Source organism: Oncorhynchus mykiss, chromosome 28 (assembly GCF_013265735.2).
Source record: "Oncorhynchus mykiss isolate Arlee chromosome 28, USDA_OmykA_1.1, whole genome shotgun sequence".
NCBI classification, from domain to species: domain Eukaryota; kingdom Metazoa; phylum Chordata; class Actinopteri; order Salmoniformes; family Salmonidae; genus Oncorhynchus; species Oncorhynchus mykiss.
Genome location: NC_048592.1, coordinates 17584596 through 17607227, shown reverse-complemented (window position 1 = coordinate 17607227; position 22632 = coordinate 17584596). Strand labels below are relative to the sequence as shown.

The 22632-nt window shown below is 43.0% G+C and overlaps 1 protein-coding gene across 4 annotated transcripts in view; it reads left to right on the top strand.

The window, feature by feature from the left end:
* The window catches only part of LOC100653470 (5'-AMP-activated protein kinase subunit gamma-2), a 56399-nt gene that overhangs the window by 14923 nt on the left and 18844 nt on the right, over positions 1-22632 (top strand). For 3 of the 4 annotated variants that reach the window (XR_005040215.1, XM_036966449.1, XM_036966450.1), the window contains one exon: positions 16576-16805. Coding sequence is in view for 3 of the 4 variants with exons in the window: in XM_036966449.1 (XP_036822344.1) it covers positions 16576-16805 (230 nt within the window). In the remaining variant the exon portion in view is untranslated. Of the gene's footprint in view, positions 1-5344; positions 5965-16575; positions 16806-22632 lie in introns of those variants that run through there. The other variant, XM_036966451.1, reaches the window with a different exon arrangement.

Here is a 22632-nt window from a genome sequence, read left to right as displayed (position 1 = left end):
ACTGACCATCATTTTCACTTGCATGGTGACGAGCTTCTCACTCGACTGGCCTATCTGGGTGATGTTTTTTCTCGCCCGAATGATCTGAATCTAGGATTACAGGGACTCTCCGCAACTATATTCAATGTGCGGGACAAAATTGAGGCTGTGTCATGAACACGAGGGGAGCTGGTTTCAAGCGCAGGGCGCAGCAGGTGTTTATTGCAAAGGACCACAGGGGGAGGCAGGTAGCTGGGTCCAGGGGCAGGCAGAAGGTCATACACAGAGGGTCCAAAAGGGCAACAGTACAGGCAGGGAAAAGGCTAGTAACGTAGTCCGGGAGATCAGGCAATATGTAGATAACAGGAAATCCCATAGGCTAGAGTACAGGCAGGAAATAGGCAAAGGGCATCGTTAGTGAGGCAGGCAAAAACTATCATTCACGGGAAAAAACAGAGCTCCGAAAGACGTGTCACAATACCTCACAGTGATGGGGTGCAAAGAACTGAACTAAATAGTGTGTGATAATGACACATATGTGTGTGAACAGGTGATTGGGAACTGGAAGATTGAGCTGCGTTCAGGGGATCTAGGTGTTTGAGAGTTTGAGCTGGAAAGAGGGCTGGGAGGTGAGCTGCGTTCAGGGGATCTACGTGTTTGAGGGTGTGAGTTGGAAGCAGACGTTACACTATGATTAAGAAGTTGGAGCTCTTTTCTGTCTGCATTAACAAGGACACTACACAGTTCTTTCTATCATTGTATGATTTTTTTTGTATGAAAATTAACTCAAGCTACGGACAGTGTCAAATGTGATATAGTGAAGCACCTGAGTGATTTGGGTACGCAGTTACTTTCCTGAAACGGATGACACAAACAACTGGATATGTTATCCCTTTCATGCCCTGCCTCCAGTCCACTTACCGATATCTGAACAAGAGAGCCTCATCGAAATTGCAACAAGCGGTTCTGTGAAAATTTTATTTAATCAGAAGCCACTGACAGATTTTTGGATTGGGCTGCGCTCTGAGTACCCTGCCTTGGCAAATTGCGCTGTTAAGACACTGGTGTCCTGTGCAACCACGTACCTATGTGAGAGTGGATTCTCGCCCCTCACTAGCATGAAATCTAAATACAGGCACAGACTGTGTGTGGAAAATGATTTAAGACTGAGACTCTCCAATACAACCCAACATTGCAGGGTTATGTGCATCCTTTCAAGCACACCCTTCTCATTAACCTGTGGTGAGATATTCACAATTTTCGATGAACAAATAACATTTTATATGTAAGATGGCTAAACAAAGATTACAATTATTGATCGTTATTATTTGTGCCCTGGTCCTAGTGTGTGTGTGTGTGTGTGTGTGTGTGGCAGGCTTACGATGATGGCAAAAAACAACATTTGAGAGTGGGCTCACCCTGGTGCTAGAGGGGGCACGCAGCTGGAGGTTGAATGTTTGAAGAGGTACGGGACTATAAAAGTTTTGGGAACCAATGCTGTAGATAATGAATATGAGGTTGAAAAGTGGCGGAATTGCCCTTTTAAGCTCTTCATTGACAGTACTGGTATAGTTGATGGTCTAATGCAAACTAGTCTGTTGTGCATAGAAATACTTTGGTTAAAAGGTGAGCCATTTTCCCTGGCTGGGATTCACCCATTCTTCCCAGCTCCTATCGAATTGTATTTGTCACATGCGACGAATACACTAATAAAGTACAATTAAATTAAAAGTAAAACAATAAAATAACAATACAGAGGCTATATACAGGGGTACCGGTACCGAGTCAATGTGCAGGGGTACAGGTTAGTCAAGGTAATTTGTACATGTAGGTAGAGGTGAAGTGACTATGCAAAAAAAGCCTCAAGTGGCTTGTTTGGCAGTTTTATAGTGTAATTCTTAATCTGGGGCCTTAGCTTGGGGAAAGCTCTGTTTCTTCTTGAAGATTGATATGGGTCATCAACCACACTGAAACTCATATTCTGACTGTAGACACAACTCTTCAAGGTTCATGGCAACCAGTGGCCACCAGGGTGTGCTATATCCCCTGTTCTTTCCTTGCTCTGTTCCATCCCTCACATTATGAGAAGTTGTTTGGAGCTGGAACCTTGAATGTGTTTTGGATGTCAAGATTGGATTTTTGGTTTTATGCTATAATATAATAAGCTATTTGTCGTTCAAGGTCATTTAAAAATGATTTATGTTGTCATTGAATCAGGTTGATGCCTGTCTGTTCCAATGCCATCCTGGCTGCATTTGTCTCCTGTAAATATAATCAGAATGTCCCTCAGTTTTATAGCTTTTTTACATGTGTTGTTTCCCATAGTCTGGACATTGTCACTCCCTCCCCGTGGCAGACAACTGCAGCTCTTTCATGCCCTTATCTGGAAATGCCCAAACAGACTTGTATCAAGCTCTTCCCAAGTTCTGTCACTATCTCCCCTTCCCCTGTGTACTGTATAATATGGTCAGTAAATTAAGGAAGTGGGTCGTTTTTATAAATTGCCCCCAATTCACTGAGACCCATGACAAATATAGTATAAAATGAAAGAAGAGACTACATTGAAAGTGAAGAGAAGACTAGAGAAAGAAGAAGAAATGCTCATGAAGTATTTTTCTCCATAGTTTATGCAAGCCAAGTGTAAAAACAATGGAGGTGTCATAGGTAACACCCTGACTGCATCTCCTCATTCATGCTCTGCTGAGCTGTTTATTGACTTGTTTGGGCTGATCAGTTGCATAACCATTTTGAATGGATCTGGGGTCGTGGAGAAGGCAGTCAATAGTGTCATAACTAACTGGGTCATCGCAGGGCGTCGTGGGGGGGTGTTAGTGTATTGAGTGGAACCCGTGTGATCAGATAAATCTACAGCTGTCAGCCCAGGGAGAGACCATGGGGCCTCCCTTTAGTCAGCTGAGGATGGTTGAGGGGATTTGTGACTGGGCTCAGCACTCTTTTAAGGTCAGTCTTAATGAGTTAGCTAGAGTACTGGGACAGTGATCTGACCTAGCTGTCTCTCTGTTAGGCAGGTGACGTGGTCTGGGGAGTTGACAGATCTTACACAACCTCCATGAGTCACGACAGGTAGGGCCGTGACGGTCATGGAATTTGAGGTTACGGCAGGGTTTCCCAAACTCTGTCCCCGGGACCCTAAGTTTTTTTTTTTTTTGCCCTAGCACTATACAGCTGATTAAAATAATCAACTAATCATCACGCTTTGATCATTTGAATCAGATGTGTAGTGTTCGGGGGAAAAACTAAACGTGCACCCCTTGGGGTCCCGAGGCCCGAGTTTGGGAAACTCTGGGATACAGTAATTGGCCAGGCCAATCTACACGGTCACCGACATAACCGTTGGGGGGAGGATTGGAGCGTATCAGACTCAAAAGAAACACGTGGCTTTTCTCTGCAACTTCACCATTACCATTACACTTCATTATTATCAGTAGCAATTCATTATTATTATTCAAGTTATTACCTTTAAATATTATTAGTCTAGTATATTAAGAAATGTCAGATTGGTGAGGCATTCCGGAAAAAATACATATTCTGATTTTGACGCACTAAACTATTCATACCAAGTCCGATGCGTGTTTCCCTCCAATTTACAGAACAAAAACAAAATAAAATAGGCCTACACGCAAAATGTCCAAAGCCTATTTATCAGCGTTGATTAGTCTATAAATTATAAAGATTCCGTAACTAATTATACCATGCCAGGTTGAACAGGATTTTTTATTTATTTAACCCCCCCCCCCCCCTCAGCACAGCTGAAAACTGTTGTCCTGATTAAAGAAGCAATAAACTGACCTTCTTTAGACTTGAGTATCTGGAGCATCAGCATTTGTGGGTTTGATTAGAGGCTCAAAATGTCCAGAAACGAAGAACTTTCTTCTGAAACTCGTCAGGCTATTCTTGTTCTGAGAAATGAAGGCTATTCCATGCGAGAAATTGCCAAGAAACTGAAGATCTCATACAACGCTGTGTACTACTGCCTTCACAGAACAGCGCAAGCGTCTCTAACCTGAATAGAAAGATGAGTGGGAGGCCCGGTGCACAACTGAGCAACAGGACAAGTACATTAGTGTGTCTAGTTTGAGAAACAGGCACCTCACCAGTCCTCAACTGGCAGCCTCAACTGGCAGTACCCGCAGAACACCAGTCTCAACGTCAGTGAAGAGGCGACTCCAGGATGCTGGCCTTCTAGGCAGAGTTCCTCTGTCCAGTGTCTGTGTTCTTATGCCCATCTTAATCTTTTCTTTTTATTGGCCTGTCTGAGATGTGGCTTTTTCTTTGCAACTCTGTCTAGAAAGCCAGCATCCCGGAGTCCGTCGCCTCTTCACTGTAGATTTCGAGACTGTTTTGCGGGTATTATTTGAGGAAGCTGCCAGTTGAGAACTTGTCTGTTGTAGAATTTTATATAATAATTTAAAGTGTTGAATTTTTTGTACCAGTTCATCAACCATGTGCCATGGAATTGGTACATCGAAAATCTCTTCCCATTTATTTTGCAACCTGTCTGGCGTAGCTGTCAACATTTTTGTCCTCAAATTAAACTGGTATATTTATCTATTTATGCCAGGTTGAATAGGAATGGCGCATTGTCCATTTGACACAACATTAACGCATTTTAGAGCCAGAACAACCTTGCCGATTGCTGTTGAATAATTAATGAAGTCAGACACATCCAGCCTGTTTTATAAGAAGACCAATTTCTTTATTTACTGGCAAGCAATGAAAACGTACATTGTATAAATGAAAGTCCACACATCAAAGATGTTTTACTGAAGAGCAATAGCCTATAGGCTAGCAATTCCGCACCCCCACATATCTAGCGGATTAGCTGCTCAACATCAAATGACAGTTGGAAAGAGGAAGCGATGTAGACAGACTTAAGTTAGCAAAACAATTGCTTATAATCATTAGTAAACACACCCGCAATTAGGTAAAATATATATATATATATATATGAATGTAGGACTATTTAAATGTATTTGACGGTTATATTATTTTCATGGCGGTTCCACAGTTATTCAATTACCGTTACTGCCCTGACAATCTTTCAAGTCTTTCTCTGGGTGTTCCACTATAAGTAGATGGGGAGTTGAATTCTTATGTCACTGTCTTTAGTTGGATTGCGATATAGTGTGAGTGTGTATACGAAGACAGAGTGAGACCGATGTGGGTATGGTGATTTGAATGTGTTGGGGAGCGAGAAGCAGATGCTTAGCCAATCCCTTTGTGTGGCCCTCCCGGGCAGGCCTCCTTTTACAGTCTGCTGACACGCGTGCTATATTAAAGAGACACCACCCAGAGCTGCACCTGACAATTTACAGCAACCAATGCCACTACTAGGGCTCTGCAGAGAGAGAGGGAGAGCAAAATAGAGCAGGGAGAGCGAGAGGAGGAGCGAAGGAGACCAGAGAGATTTTGATTGAGCTGATGGGGAGGCAGAGATATTCTGCCTGTGTGCACTGTGCTACGCTGTGCATTATCACTTTGGAGTGTTAGACTTCGTCTCACAGAGAACGTGTGGAATTTCCAGCTTTCTTTCCCTTCGTGTTCTCCAGCAAACGTGTGAGCTGCCACAGACATCAATTCCCTGAGAGGGGAGCCTGCTTCGCCTGCAGCCTCTGCTGGGCTCTGTGGACTCAGAGACATTTTCTGGACATTTTCAGTTTCATTCTGGCACAGATCTTGTCATCTTTGACACAGATCTTTAACTTTATTGTATTTACAAACATGCATCAGGCGGAGTAGCAGGAGTAGCTCTCTCGTCACTCTTCTGGGGAGTGGTGGTGGTGCCCAATAGTTGTGACCGGTCCCTATCCTGGATGGTCATGGTCCATATTGGGTGCTGAACCCATCGCTTGAACCCACTTGTGTCCATGAAGAGGTTTGGCAGCCTGAGGAGGAGTAAGAAGCGGAAGGAGCAGGACCTGCTAGCGGAAGGAAGACGCCAGTCAGAGCCGCCATGTCTGCCTGGTAATGTCTTATGCTGTTCACATGATCACACCACTTAAATTGTCTATAAAAGTGTCTAACTGCGTAGTATACACTGAGTGTATAAAACATTAGGAACACCTTCCTAGTATTGAGTTGCACCCCCTATTCCCCTCAGAACAGCTTCAATTCGTTGAAGCATGGACTCTACAAGGGGTCGAAAGTGTTCCACAGGGATGCTGGCCCATGTTGACTCCAATGCTTCCCACAGTTGTGTCAAGTTGGCTGGATGTCCTTTGGGTGGTGGACCATTCTTGATACACACAGGAAGCTGCTGAGCGTGAAAAACCCAGCAGCGATTGCAGTTCTTGACACACTCAAACCGGTGCGCCTGGCACCTACTGCCATACCCCATTCAAAGGTTCTTAAATCTTTTGTCTTGTCCATTCACCTTCTGAATGGCACACATGCATAATCCATATCTCGATGCATGTCTCTTTAACATGTCTCCACCCCTTCATCCACACTGATTGAAGTGCATTTAACAGGTGACATCCAGATGGGATCATGGCTTTCACTTGGATTCACCTGGTCAGTCTATGTCATGGAAAAAGCAGGTGCTCTTATGTTTTGTGCGCCCCGTGTATGACAGGCCACAAGACAGTATATGTTGAATATATTATCCTTCCCTCAAGGTCTCTTTTAGATTCCATCCTGGATCAACAATCGCACTCAGAATAAATGTTTCTTATCGGAGCAGTCAAATGGACCCTCTATTAATACAGTAGTAGTAGTACAGTATAAACGGCATATACATTTTGTAACAAGTACAGTAAGGTAGACATCACCCTGCTGATCCAGACGGTAAAAACAGAGCATCCATTTTGTAATTGGCACTGCAGCTACATATAGGGGCTGCTGACAGCTCGAAGGTCTTTATGGCCGGTGTCCCTCGGAAACATTTGCGATTTTTTTTTTTTTTACGTTGTACAGTGAGGATATGAGACGGTAAACTAACATGTTTCCATGTTTTTTCATTCAATCTAACTCATCGTGATTTAAGAGTAGTCTGGTGCTACATGAAATGGTAATTGATAGTCCTGCTGCTTGAGCTGGGTGATACGACGCTGTTATTTTTGACCCGCATCTGTTAGTCTCCATGTAATCATCGCTGCTCTGATTTGGAACGTTAAGCTTTATGAAAATGACGGTGTCTCTCCTCCAGGAGTGTCAGGGACAGGGTCATCACACTGGATACATGGGGTTTTATGAATGTTGCCTTTGGAACATCTCACTGGATGCTTGGGCCGCATGAACTCCACAGCTCCTAAGGGGTGGGCTAACCTCTGGTTGACCTTTAGCCCTAGTCTGACCTGGGATCAGTGGAGGAAGAGGTCAAGGCCCTACTGTCATTATGATGTGAACCTGTATGTGTAAACCCATATGTGGTGCTCAGTTTATTTTAGTCTGGCCCTATACTGTATGTGCTGTTGCCAAGTTTTCTATGGTTACAGCATGACAATAATAGAGGAGATTGACATGTCAACAATATAAGAGTTGTCTACACAACAGCATGTACAGTATGGGACCAGGCTAGAAGAGTTGTCTGCACTACAGCACGTACAGTATGGGACCAGGCTAGAAGAGTTGTCTACACAACAGCACGTACAGTATGGGACCAGGCTAGAAGAGTTGTCTGCACTACAGCACGTACACTATGGGACCAGGCTACATTTTGGTGCTGTGTTTATTATACATGGAGAGCACAATGTGATGAGACTACAGCCATAAGTAATATATCAGTAGCACTTTACTAAAAGCCAACAGGTGTAATGCATTTTGATGTGGTTTAAATGCAAGATTTCAGCAGCATGTATGACCCCATTATAGTTGAATAATGATCCTGACAGCACCTTTTGACAGCAACTATCTCGTATAGTTACTAAGCTCGTTTTAAACAATTTACACACATAGATGTGAGCTCAAACCTTACATCAGACCTCACATGTCGTGTAAGGGAAAGGGGGAATATTAAGGATTTACAAAATGTACTGCCCACACACACTCGCGCTCACACACACTCACAATCATACACACACACAAACACACACACACACACACGTATTACACAAGGGTGATCAGGGATGGTTGTTGCTGTGTCTCCCTAAGGAGTTTGTGTGAGTCCCACAAACCCCTTACATACAGTGCCTTCGGAATGTATTCAGACCACTTGACTTTTTCCACATTTTGTTACGTTACAGCCTTATTCTAAAATTAAATAAACATCCTCAACAATCTACACACAATACCCCATATTGACAAAGCGAAGTAGGTTTTTAGATGTTTTTGCCAATTTATTAAAAGCAAAAAAACAGATCTTATTTACATACACTACCTTTCAAAAGTTTGGGGTCACTTAGAAATGTCCTTTTTTTGGAAGAAAAGCATTTTTTTTGTCCATTTTAAAATAACATCAAATTGATCAGAAATACAGTGTAGACATTGTTAATGTTGTAAATGACTATTGTAGCTGGAAACGGCAGATTTTTTTTTATGGAAGTTCTCTGCTGCCAATGACTGGAACTAATGCAAAAATCTGAAGCTGGAGACTCCTATCTCCCTCACTAGCTTTAAGCACCAGCTGTCAGAGCATCTCACAGACCACTGCACCTGTACATAGCCAATCTATAAACAGCCCAGCCAATCTATAAACAGCCCATCCAACTACCTCATCCCCATACTGTATTTATTTATTTATTTATTTATTTATCCTGCTCTTTTGCACCCCAGTATCTCTACTTGCACATTCATCTTCCGCAAATCTACCATTCCAGTGTTTAATTGCTATTTTGTAATTACTTCGCCACCATGGCCTATTTATTGCCTTCACTCCATTTTCTTACCTCATTTGTATATAGACTTTTTCTATTTTCTACTGTATTATTGACTGTATGTTTTGTTTATGCCATGTGTGTAACTGTGTTGTTGTATGTGTTGAACTGCTATGCTTTATCTTGGCCAGGTCGCAGTTGCAAATGAGAACTTGTTCTCAACTAGCCTACCTGGTTAAATAAAGGTGAAATAAATGTATGGAGGAAGCCTGGCACCATCCCTATGGTGAAGCATGGTGGCAGTGGCAACGTGCTGTGGGGATGTTTTTCAGTGGCAGGGACTAGGAGACTCGTCAAGATCGAGGCAAAGATGAACGGAGCAAAGTACAGAGAGATCATTGATGAAAACCAGCTCAGGACCTCAGATTGAGGTGAAGGTTCACCTTCCAACAGGACAACGACCCTAAGCACACAGCGAAGACAATGCAGGAGTGGCTTCGGGGCAAGTCTCTGAATGTCCTTGAGTGACCCAACCAGAACTGCGAACATCTCTGGAGAGACCTGAAAATAGCTGTGCAGCAACGCTCCCCATCCAACCTGACAGAGCTTGAGAGGATCTGCAGAGAAGAATGAGAGAATCTCTCCAAATACAGGTGTGCCAAGCTTGTAACGTCATACCCAAGAAGACTTGAGGCTGTAATCGCTGCCAAAGGTGATTCAAGAAAGTACTATGTGAAGGGTCTGAATACTTATATAAATGTCGTATTTCAGTTTTATTTTTATTTGCTAACATTTCTAAAAAACTGTTTTTGTTTTGTCATTATGGGATATTGTGTGTGGATTGATGAGGGACAAAAAACATTGAATCAATTTTAGAATAAGTGTAATGTAACAACATGTGGAAAAAGTCAAGGGGTCTTTATACATTCCGAATGCACTGTACATCAGACAGCCAGGTCAGATCATAGTGCTGATGCACTCAAAACCACAGTCTCATATCCCAACATGGCTGACAGCCCAGTCACCCCTTTCAAACTCCTAAGGGAAATCTGCCCCTCACCACTGCATATCAGAAACACTGATTGCTTAATGTTGAGGCCAAGCAGTATTGTGACACCTGCCTTCCTCCTTAGACTTAATGGAAAGAACATTGGCCAATATGATGCCGTCACAGTCTTAGTTCACCATTGCCCTTTTATACACAAAGCTTTTCAGTGTTTTCAAAATGTAGTGTTACACAATCTGGCATGCTGAATTAGATGTTGATTGTTGGGTGTTTCAGTTAACCAACTGAGGGGCCAGTCTGCAAAATCCAATGGGCCAGTAATGGTCCATGGACTAGACGCAGGGGTGGGCAACTCCAGTCCTCGAGGGGCCTGATTGGTGTCACACTTTTCCTCCATCCCTAGTAAACACAGATGATTAATCAAATGCCATTCTAAACTGAAGATCATGATTAGGTGATTGGAGTCAGTTGTGTTAGCTGGGGCTGGGGCAAAACTGTGATACCAATCAGGCCCTGGAGGACTGGTGTTGCCCACCCCTGGAGAGGTTAAGAAACACTGGTATAGATGACTTCGGTACCCCATGTGGTGTATTCCCCCTCCCCTCCCTGTGTGTTTGGTGAGGAGGGCCTCCCTCCCTGCTGTCCCTCTGTGTTATCTTCTCCTACGGAATGTGCCACAACAGCATAACTAAAATAAGACACCAAAACGACTGAAGAGAGGGCTGGTATTAGCCAGCTAAATGTCAGGAGATAGTGGAGATGTGTTTTTGTGTGACACGACGAATGCCTGTGCAGATTTATCCTCTTCAATGAAGTTGAGCTTTCATTAGATGGTATATCGGTTTACTTTTGAATGTAACTTCCATTTAGGATTCCGTCTCTTTTATTTGAACGCAGTAGAAGCAGAAGTCAGTGTGTGCGCTGTATGGTTTACTAGGGGGTTCTATACACAGCCATAAAATTAGAATTATAACAAGTACTCAAAAGAGAAGGTAGTGAATTAGTTTGTATGACACCAATCCAAAACCATGCATGGCTTAAAATGACTAGTATAAATCATAAAATATGTCAGTTTCACTTAAGGTCGAGAGGTTTGACAACTATACCGCATAAAATGCAAGATAGTTGGGAACATTTTTATAGTCCCAACGTCGGGATTATGAACTGATGTACAAAATAACATTTGACGCATCGATCCATTATTTTCAATATAAATTATGATATTTTCGCTACAAAAAGACTGCTCAATATATTGGGCATTGAACAGTCAGCCCTGTGCAGACTCTGCCACGAGGAAACAGGATCAGTAGTTCATCTCTTTTCGTCTTTGGAGTCAGGTCCAGAAGGGGTTTTAAGTCATGTCTGTGTTCAGATGGACCTACAACAGTACTATAAGGAAATCTGAAAAACCATGATCAAACAATGGGAAATGTGATTATACTCTTAAAAGTCAAGTATTCATTTTTAGTGCAATCTCTGTAGAAATGGTACGAGTAGAGCGGTTCAAGACCTTCGTAAGACAGTAAAATATAAGGATGTATTGTAAAATGGTAATATACTGGGAAAAAATGTGTTAGTCTGTGGATATCTGTGGGGGGAATTAAGATTAGAGGGATTGGTTGAATTGACGACGTACTTGAGGTCCAGTAAAAATAGGAGACTGTATGTACACTGAACAAAAATATTAACGCAACATGTAAAGTGTTGGTCACATGTTTCATGAGCTGAAATCAAAGATCCCAGAAATGTTCCATATGTACAAAAAGCTTATTTCTATCAAATGTTGTGCACAAATTTGTTTACATCCCTGTTAGTGAGCATTTTGCCTTTGCCAAGATAATCCTTCCACCGGCCAGGTGTGGCATATCAAGAAGCTGATTAAACAGCATAATCATTACACAGGTTCACCTTGTGCTGGGGACAATAAAAGGCAACGCTGAAATGTGCAGTTTTGTCACACAACACAATCCCAAAGATGTCTCAAGTTTTGAGGGAGCGTGCAATTGGCATGCTGACTGCAGGAATGTCCTCCAGAGTTGTTGCCAGATAATTTAATGTTAATTTCTCTACCATAAGCTGCCTTCAATGTCATTTTTTTGAGGGAATTTGGCAGTGGGGTTATGGTATGTGCAGGCATAATCTACAGACAGTGAACACAATTGCATTTTATCGATGGCAATATCGTGAAGAGATCCTGAGGTCCATTGTAAGTGTCGTTGTATAATGATTGGAGACAGGCGCAGGAATACGAAAGTTTTTTAAAATTTCACTACCCAAAATGGCATACATGAACATGAATGGGACAAACCCCAAAACAAACACGTGTGTGTGTGTGTGTGTGTGTGTGTGTGTGTGTGTGTGTGTGTGTGTGTGTGTGTGTGTGTGTGTGTGTGTGTGTATACAGTGCCTTGCGAAAGTATTCGGCCCCCTTGAACTTTGCGACCTTTTGAATAATTTTGCACGCCCAATTTTTCAGTTTTTGATTTGTTTGAAAAAAGTTTGAAATATCCAATAAATGTCGTTCCACTTCATGATTGTGTCCCACTTGTTGTTGATTCTTCACAAAAAAAACAGTTTTATATCTTTATGTTTGAAGCCTGAAATGTGGCAAAAGGTCGCAAAGTTCAAGGGGGCCGAATACTTTCGCAAGGCACTGTATATATATAACACAGGGATGTGAACCAAACAAAGGGCGAGGTGTAAAACTCTAATAAATACACTGGATGAGACCCGTAATAACAAGCGCACAGTAACACACAACCCGATACAACAGAGCACAGGTACTCACAAGACCAACGGACATGGAACAATAATCAACCAGGACAATGGGGAACAGAGTACATACACGTACTAATCAGGGGGAATGGGAACCAGGTGTGTGTAATCAGACAAGACAGTCCGGGGTTGGTGGTAATGATCCAATTCAGTGACATCTAGAAAGATGGTGACATTGACCTCCGGAGCTGGTGAATGGAATGAACAGCAGTACCGGGGGAATCCATGACTGAGGCCCATTTTTTTAAATTTTTAAATTTATTTATTTATTTTATTTAAATTTAAGGTATCTGTGATCAACAGATGCATATCTGTATTCCCAGTCATGTGAAATTTTTCAATTGACTGATTTCCTCATATGAACTGTAACTCAGTAAAATCTTTGAATATCACTTTTGTGTGTGTGTGTGTGTGTGTGCACACATATATACAGTTGAAGTCAGAAGTTTACATACACTTAGGTTGGAGTCATTAAAACTTGTTTTTCAACCACTCCACAAATTTCTTGTTACCAAACTATAGTGTTGGCAAGTCGGTTAGGACATCTACTTTGTGCATGACACAAGTCATTTTTCCAACAATTGTTTACAGACAGATTATTTCACTTATAATTCACTGTATCACAATTCCAGTGGGTCAGAAGTTTACATACACTAAGTTGACTGTGCCTTTAAACAGTTTGGAAAATTCCAGAAAATTATGTCATAGCTTTAGAAGCTTCTGATAGGCTAATTGAGATAATTTGAGTCAATTGGAGTTGTACCTATGGATGTATTTCAAGGCCTACCTTCAAACTCGGTGCCTCTTTGCTTGACATCATGGGAAAATCAAAAGAAATCGGCCAAGACCTCAGGAAAAAAATGGTAGACCTCCATAAGTCTGGTTCATCCTTGGGAGAAATTGTCAAATGCCTGAAGGTACCATGTTCATCTGTACAAACAATAGTACGCAGGTATAAACACCATGGGACCACGCAGCCGTCATACCACTCAGGAAGGAGATGCGTTCTGTCTCCTAGAGATGAATGTACTTTGGTGCGAAAAGTGCAAATCAAAATCAGTTAACAACAGCGAAGAACCTTGTGAAGATGCTGGAGGAAACAGGTACGAATGTATCTATATTCACAGTAAAACAAGTCCTATATCGACATAACCTGAATGGCCACTAAGCAAGGAAGAAGTGACTGCTCCAAAACCGCCATAAAAAAGCCAGACTACGATTTGCAATTGCACATGGAGACAAAGATCGTACTTTTTGGAGAAAGGTCCTCTGGTCTGATGAAACAAAAATATAACTGTTTAGCCATAATGACAATCAAAGGAAAAAAGGGGAGGCTTGCCAGCTGAAGAACACCATCCCAACCGTGAAGCACGGGGGTGGCAGCATCATGTTGTGGGGGTGCTTTGCTGCAGTTGGGACTGGTGCACTTCACAAAATAGATGGCATCATGAGGGAGGATAATTGTGGATATATTGAAGCAACATCTCAAGACATCAGTCAGGAAGTTCAAGCTTGGTCGCAAATGGGTCTTCCAAATGGACAATGACCCCAAGCATACTTCCAAAGTTATGGCTTAAGGACAACAAAGTCAAGGTATTGGAGTGGCCATCACAAAGCCCTAACCTCAATCCTATAGAAAATCTGTGGGCAAAACTGAAAAAGCGTGTGCGAGCAAGGAGGCCTACAAACCTGACTCAGTTACACCAACTCTGTCAGGATAAATGGGCCAAAATTCACCCATCTTATTGTGGGAAGCTTGTGGAAGGCTACCCGAAACGTTTGACCCAAGTTAAACAATTTAAAGGCAAAGCTACCAAATACTAATTGAGCTTCTGACCCACTGGGAATGTGATGAAAGAAATCAAAGCTGAAATAAATCATTCTCTCTACTATTATTCTGACATTTCACATTCTTAAAATAAAATGTTGATCCTAATAGACCTAAGACAGGGAATTTTAACTACGATTAAATGTCAGGAATTGTGGAAAAACCGAGTATAAATGTAGTTGGCTAAGGTGTATGTAAACTTCCGACTTCAACTGAATATTGAATTGCAATGTTTTCCACCAGATCCTCCAACCATTTGGGTTGGTAAAAAAAAGGGTGATCAGAAATAATGCAAGCAAGGTTATTTGATAGACTAATCAGTCTTCTAGCAAAAAAAATCTTTATTTATGTTTCTGCTGTGTAATGCAACCTGGGAAGTGGTCGTTTTTCAGATCAAACATCATTTAGTTTGCTTGAACAATTTACATTTCGGTTCAAGTAATCCCTAATCACCTCCGCTGTTACGACAGTGTGCCTTCATAAGGCAGTTATGACTTATAGTTCTATAGGTGATGTGATAGATCAGTGAGTGGTGACTTGAATGTCAAAGTGAAGTTGTTGATAAGTTACTGGAGATGAGTCCCATGGCAGTCCCATGGTCTAGTGGAGGAAATGTGAACCACTCGGTACGCATCACCCACGTCACTGGAAGTGTGGCCTCAGAAATATGTCAGCAGGGTGGGGCTCAGGCCATGTGTGTGGGTGGGTGTCATATGTCAACCCGTTCCCCGTGCTGGGTTGTGACTGCTGAGGGCCATGTGAGGGCTGTCATGTGATCAAGCGGCAGCCTCGACCTGACAGACACTGCCAGAACAGGAGCCTGCTAGCCTCTCAGGCAGCTGTCCAATAATACTATGGCCAGGCTGAATCACTGTTAGTTCTTTATGGTATACTGTACACTAGATACCGATAACTGCCAAAATAAGGGAACTCTTGAGTAAATGAGGGATACAAAGTATATTGAGAGCAGGTGGTTCCACACAGGTGTGGTTCCTGAGTTAATTAACCGATTCACAGCCCATCCTGCTTAGGGTCATGTATAAACATGCCCAGTTGCCCATTATTTTGGCTACCATAGAAGAAGAAGTCTCAGTGACTTTGAAAGAGGGGTCTCAAAGGAGAATAGGGGGTTTAAAGGGTGTGTGTGTGTGTGATTGCATGTGTGTGTGTCTCAGTCACCAGATCTCAACCCAAATGAAAACTTATGGGAGATTCTGGAATGGTGCCTAAGACAGCGTTTTTCCATCAAGAAAACACCAAATGATAGAATTTCTAGTGGAAGAATGGGGTCATATCCCTCCAATAGAGTTCCAGACACTTGTAGAATCTATAATGCGCATTGAAGCTGTTCTGGCGGCTCGTGGTGGCCCAAAGCCCTACTAAGATGCTTTATTTTGGCATTTACCTGTATCTCTTCACTGATTTATGATATGATACACATCATCAAGGCTGGGTAATGGCACAGTGGTAGTGGTAGTAGTACATGAAGCTAGGAATAGAGGAAGGATGGATCGATAACTATATTCCACTCTATTGTTAATTGCCAGAATATAGATGTTCTTCACATTTATTTGATTGAAATTTGAACCAGCTTTGGATACATTTTTTAGGTATTCGAAGATGTTCTCTGATACTGTGTGTTGGTCCAACCCGTTCCTGACAACCTACATACAGTACATTCAAATAGGTCTACTGTAGTTGTCATAGGACTCACAAGCTTTGCTTGCACTGCAGTGATCCACTGAAATCAATTGATTGCTGTTCTTTAGGGACAGGGTGGGCTGGATATTTTCATTATTTTCTTGGCAGGTTTCCAGGCCCTGGCAGCACTTAACCACACATGATGTGAATGGAAAATCCCATCAGCAAGCTCAATTCAGATGATTCATCTGGAGGAATCAAGCATTATTGACCCATCAGCTTTGCTGATGATAAATGAGGATACTTAATGATAGTCCAATCAATATTGTTCTGAAAAGCAAAATATCTTGGGGAGCCACTCCACTATTACAGTATCATGTGACAAGCACAAACTATGTTGAAAGGGTACAGTATATCCCAATCAGAAAGGACATAATTGAGTTGAGATTGACTGTGAACATTGCAACAGCACTACAGGAGATGTCTAGGGAAACTCCATGTATAAATGACAGGCCTGTGTAGACCAGTGCTAACTGCTAATCCTTTCTCTGGTCTTTGTTTTTCCTCCACAGTCTCCGGCCTCTCGTCTTCCCCCACCCCACCCAGCACCCCCACCCAGGCCCCTAGCCAGTCCATGCTGTTCCCCCAGGAGGTTCACCAGAGTGTCCCTGAACGTCTGGGCCGCTCCCTCTCATCACCCCCACCAGACACCGGACAGCGCCTCAGCCTGCCCACCTCTGCCAAGCCCTCTTCCTCTCCGATACCCTACGCCTTTCCACTGCCCCAAGCTACATCACAGCCAGTGAGTGATACCTCTTACTACCTACTACACCAACTGCTGGTTTAGACTGTGTGTTAGTGGCAGTGATAATTGATTGTGCAGTGAAGCAATATTGCAGGGTTGCCGAGGAAAAGTGGTGTAAGGGAGAAGCTGAGGTGATTTTCTGTGAGTCTCCTAGACCGGGGGTTGCCAACCTTTTTCCCCCAGGGCACCCTTTTTCACATTGTTTAATGCCCCCCCCCCCCCCCCCCCCCCTTTCAATTATTGTTATTAAATACAACACCAGCCTGATTTTTCTTTTATTTGAGGGACCTAGGAAAATGTTGTTGTTTAAAAATAAATTCTACATAGTTTAACAAGACTGATGTCTTTAAGATAAGAGGTAAGATAGTACTTTATTAATCCCCCAGAGGAACATTTTTGTTGCACCAGCCAATAGATATATTACCAATAAATACACCATAAAAACACAACAAGAACACACAGACACTAAGAGCAGCACATCATCAATGAATATAAAAATGAAGTGTTCGTGTTAAAAAGCCTCATAGCATATGGTAAAAAGGATTTATGTCTGCCATCAAACTGCAATGCTCCAGGCAGATACTGTGGAGGTAGCTAGTGTTGGCCTCTATACTGCTGAGCTTTTTGAGGATCCTCTTATCCAGGATGGGCTCTAGATTGTCCTGGTGGGTGCTAATGGTAGATCCAGTCTTCTTTGTGATTTTGTTTAGCCTGTCTCTAATGATGTTAGCCCCCCGAGCAGATTACGCTGTAAAACAGGACACTAGACACAACGCTATTAAAAAAACATTTGGAGCATTTTTGAGCAGACATCAAAGGATCTGAGCTTCCTCAAAAAGAATAGCCTTTACTGAGCTTTTTTGAAAAACCATGGAGGTGTTCTCTTTCCACTGCTGCTTACCGTCAATCACCACCCCCAGGTATTTGTACGAGTCCACCCTTTCCACAGTGATGATCACAGGAGATGCGCTCCTTCTTCCTCCTGAAGTCTATCAGCTCTTTGGTTTTAGACGCATTAAAAGCTCCAGGTGGTTTTAGATGCGCCGTGCCACAAATGAGGATATTTCCTCCCTGTGTAGGGAGTCATCATCCTTCGTGATGTAGCCTACAATGCCTGAATCATCTGAAAACGTTTGTAGGTGACAGGAGGCTTGGGCGTGCCGGCTGTCTGCTGTGTAGAGGGTGAAGAGGAATGGTGACAGGAGGCTTGGGCGTGCCGGCTGTCTGCTGTGTAGAGGGTGAAGAGGAATGGTGACAGGAGGCTTGGGCGGGCCGGCTGTCTGCTGTGTAGAGGGTGAAGAGGAATGGAGACAGAACCTTCACTTTTGTGGCACCTGTGTTAGTGATGATGGTTTCTGAGACCGAGTGGTTCTGTTGTCTGACCTGTTGCGGCCTGTCAGTGAGGTAGTCCATGAACCAGGTGATGGTGGAAGGATGTAACTGCATGACCTGTGGTTTGCAGGCTAGAAGATTGGCTTGGATATTGTTGGAAGGCACTGGAAAACTCTAATAGCATAATGCGAACTGCTCTCTCCAAGTGCATCTTCCACACCTATCTTGGCCTGGTTGGCAAACTGCAGGGAGTCAAGAAACCCCTGCACCTGCTGCTTAAGTTGTGCAAGGACCACTCTCTCAAACGCCTTCATCAACTGAGAAGTGAGTGCAACAGGCCTGACGTTGTTTAGCTCTGTCTCTTGGAGTTTTTGGGAACAGGCACAATGCAGGAGGATTTCTACTGTGTAGGTACAGTAGAGGTAGACAGTGACTGCATTTGTATTTATTATGGATCCCCATTAGCTGTTGCCAAGGCAGCATCTACTCTTCCTAGGGTTCAGCAAAATGAAGGCAGTTATACAATTTTAAAAACATTATAATACAACAGATTTCACAACACATTGTGGACCCTCAGGCCACTACTCTACATCACAAAATCCATGTGTACATGTGTGTATCGTGCGTATGTTATCATGTGTGTCTATGCGTGTGTCTATGCCTGTGTGTGTCTCTTCGTAGTCCCCGCTGTTCCACTAAGCCGGGTGGACACTACACGACTTTCACAATTCTAACATTGCTGAGCCTCTTACTTTAAACGGCCGTCTTTCCTCAAATCAAATCAAATTAATCATGCGCGCCAAATACAACAGGTGTAGACCTTACAGTGAAATGCTTACTTACGAACCCCTAACCAACAGAGAAGTTTCAAAAAAATATGCATCATAATTAGAGATAAAAGCAACAAGTAATTAAAGAGCAGCAGTAAAAAATAACAATATACACAGGGGTGTGCCAGTACAGAGTCAGTGTGCCGGGGACCGCTTAGTTGAGGTAGTATGTACATGTAGGTAGAGTTCATTAAAGTGACTATGCATAGATGACAACAGAGAGTGGCAGTGGAGTTGAGCAATGCGAGTAGTCTGGTTAGCCATTTGATTAGATGTTCAGGAGTCTTAGGGGTAGAAGCTGTTTAGAAGCCTCTTGGACCTAGACTTGGCGCTCCGGTACCACTTGCAGTGCGGTAGCAGAGAGAACAGTTTGACTGGGGTGGCTGGAGTCTTTGACAGTTTTTAGGGCCTTCCTCTGACACCGCCTGGTATAGAGGTCCTGGATGGCAGGAAGCTTATCCCCAGTGATGTACTGGGCCGTATGCAACTACCCTCTAGTGCCTTACGGTCAGAGGCTGAGCAGTTGCCATACCAGGCAGTGATGCAACCAAGCACGACTCAGGATGCTCTCGATCGTGCCGCTGTAGAACCTTTTGAGGATCTCAGGACCCATGCCAAATCTTTTTAGTTTCCTGAGGGGCAATAGGCTTTGTCGTGCCCTCTTCACGACTGTCATGGTGTGCTTGAACCATGTTAGTTGTTGGTGATGTGGACACCAAGGAACTTGAAGCTCTCAACCTGCTCCACTGCAGCCCTGTCTGAGAATGGGGGCATGCTCGGTCCTCATTTTCCTGTAGTCCACAATCATTCTCTTGATCACGTTGAGCACTACATGGCCAGGTCTCTGACCTCCTCCCTATAGGCTGTCTCGTTGTTGTCAGGCCTACCACTGTTGTGTCATCAGCAAATTTAATGATGGTGTTGGAGTCGTGCTTGGCCATTCAGTCATGGGAGTACAGGAGGGAACTGAGCACGCACCCTTGAGGGGCCCCTGTGTTTAGGATCAGCGTGGCGGATGTGTTGTTACCTACCCTTACCACCTGGGTGCGGCCCGTCAGGAAGTCCAGGATCCAGTTGCAGAAGGAGGTGTTTAGTCCCAGGGTCCTTAGCTTATTGATGAGCTTTGAGGGCACTATGGTGTTGAACGCTGAGCTGTAGTCAATGGCATTCTCACATAGGTGTTCTTTTGTCCAGGTGGGAAAGGGCAGTGTGGAGTGCAATAGAGACTGCATCATCTGTGGGGGCGTTATGCAAATTGGAGTGGGTCTTGGGTTTCTGGGATGATGGTGTTGATGTGAGCCATGACCAGCCATTCATAGCACTTCATGGCTACAGACGTGAGAGCTACTGGTCGGTAGTCATTTAGGCAGGTTACCTTAGTGTTCTTGGGCAGAGGCACTATGGTGATCTGCTTAAAACATATTGGTATTATAGACTCGGACAGGGACAGGTTGAAAATGTCAGTGAAGACACTTGCTAGTTGGTCAGCGCATGCTCGCTGTACACATCCTGGTAATCGGTCTGGCCCTGTGGCCTTGTGAATGTTGACCCGTCTAAAGGTCTTACTCACATCAGCTGCAGAGAGCGCGATTCCTGTAGTTTTTTGTGTGTTGCCTACGTAGTGGTGCGCACACTAAACGATCTGGCACAGACGGTGATCACACACTACAAGATTCTTCACTTGGATTCTCGATGCCATGCTGTCTGGCAAAATCTATGATGTGATTCGATTTACGTAGCTACAAGCTGTTGCTCAAAGCAGCCTCATAAACATTCAGTCAGACATTCACGCTTGCCATACAGCTTTGAAATATCTAGCCAACATTTTGAATTGAATAGCATTGCTTGTGAACTTCAGAGCTGTAACGATTTGTCATTTTGGCTTTGTTTGAAGGCAAGTACAAACACATACTGGTAGTAGTCATCACTCCTGCTCGAGAGTCTCCACATTCTGGGTGAAGCGAAACAACGTCATCTCACTGGCTTCTTCTCTGGCGAGCTGTCATTGGCTATTGCTGATTACCGTTCTCAAAACATGTCGTTGCATATCTCATACTACAAGAGCGTTGCAGATTTTGTGCCAATTAAAATCAAACCTGTTTGAAAATATCAGGACGTCTGGGACTGCTCAAAGACGAAATGTGCCTTTGGCCCGCTCACATTAAACGAGTGACGGCCGCGCGCCCCAAGTTGGCAATGACAAGGGGATTTTGTCTCCGATCTCACAAACTTGTCTGGGACAGCTAAAATGCCGGCCAAAATCATGTAGTGTACACCCGACAAAAGGTGTATTTTTATCTGTTTTTTTTACTGCCTGCATGAGTTACTTTATGTGGAATTGAGTTCCATGTAGTCATGGCACTATGTAGTACTGTGCGCCTCCCATAGTCTGTTCTGGACTTGGGGACTTTGAAGATTCAACATGTTAATACTTCTCACAAGTACAAGTAGTGATGAAGTCAAGCTCTCCTCTACTTTGAGCCAGGAGAGATTGACATGCCTATTATTAATGTTAGCTCTCCGTGTACAGACCTCTCCCCATTTTAGCAACTTGTCTGCTTTGACCATGACAGTTTTCAATCCTGGCAGTTTAGTCTCCTCAACTTGCTCAATTTCCACATTATTCATTACAAGATTTAGTCGAGGTTTAGGGTTTAGTGAATGACTTGTCCCAAATATTTAGAACTAACTTATTCCTTGCCATCCATTCTAAATCTGACTGTAGCTCTTTGTTAAGTGTTGCAGTGATTTCACTTGCTGTGGTAGCTGATGTTGGATGGTGTATCAATAATCCCTGTCATTGCAAAGATACAGGTGTCCTTCCTAACTCCGTTGCCAGAGAGGAAGGAAACCGCTCAGGGATTTCACCATGAGGCCAATGTTGACTTTAAAACAATTAGTTTGGCTGTGATAGGAGAATAACTGAGGATGGATCAACAACATTGTACTTACTCCACAATCCTAACCCAAATGACAAAGTGAAAATAAGGAAGCCTGTACAGAATTCAAATATTCCAAACCATGCATCCTGTTTGCAATAAGGCATTGAAGTAAAACTGCAAAAAAAATGTGTCAAAGAAATAAACTTAATGTCCTGAATAAAAAACATTATGTTTGGGGCAAATCACATCACTGAGTACCACACTTCATATTTCCAACCATGGTGGTGGCTGCATCAGGATATGGGTATGCTTGTCATTGGCAAGGACTAGGGAGTTTTTTTTTAAGATAAAAAGAAACTGAATAGACCTAAACGCAGGCAAAATCCTAGAGAAAAAACAGGTTCAGTCGGCTTTCCATTCTAATGTGTATTGACTCAGTGATGTGAATACTTATGCAAATGAGATATTTCTGTATTTCATTTTCAATACATTAGCTAAAATTTCTAAAACAAACTAATTTTCACTTTGTCATTATGGGGTATTGTGTGTAGATGGGTGAATGTTTTGTTTAATACATTTTGAATTCAGGCTGTAACTCAACAAAATGTTGCGGGGTATGAATACTTTCAGAAGGCACTGTATTTGATTGATTGAGGATGTGATATATTTTTTTAAAACTAATACTTCAAGTAACTGTCTGTCTGTCTGATTGAGCTATAGCACACACTACCCTGATAGTGTAAGTCAATACTTCATCACCATCTTTGGTTTTGTTGTTTG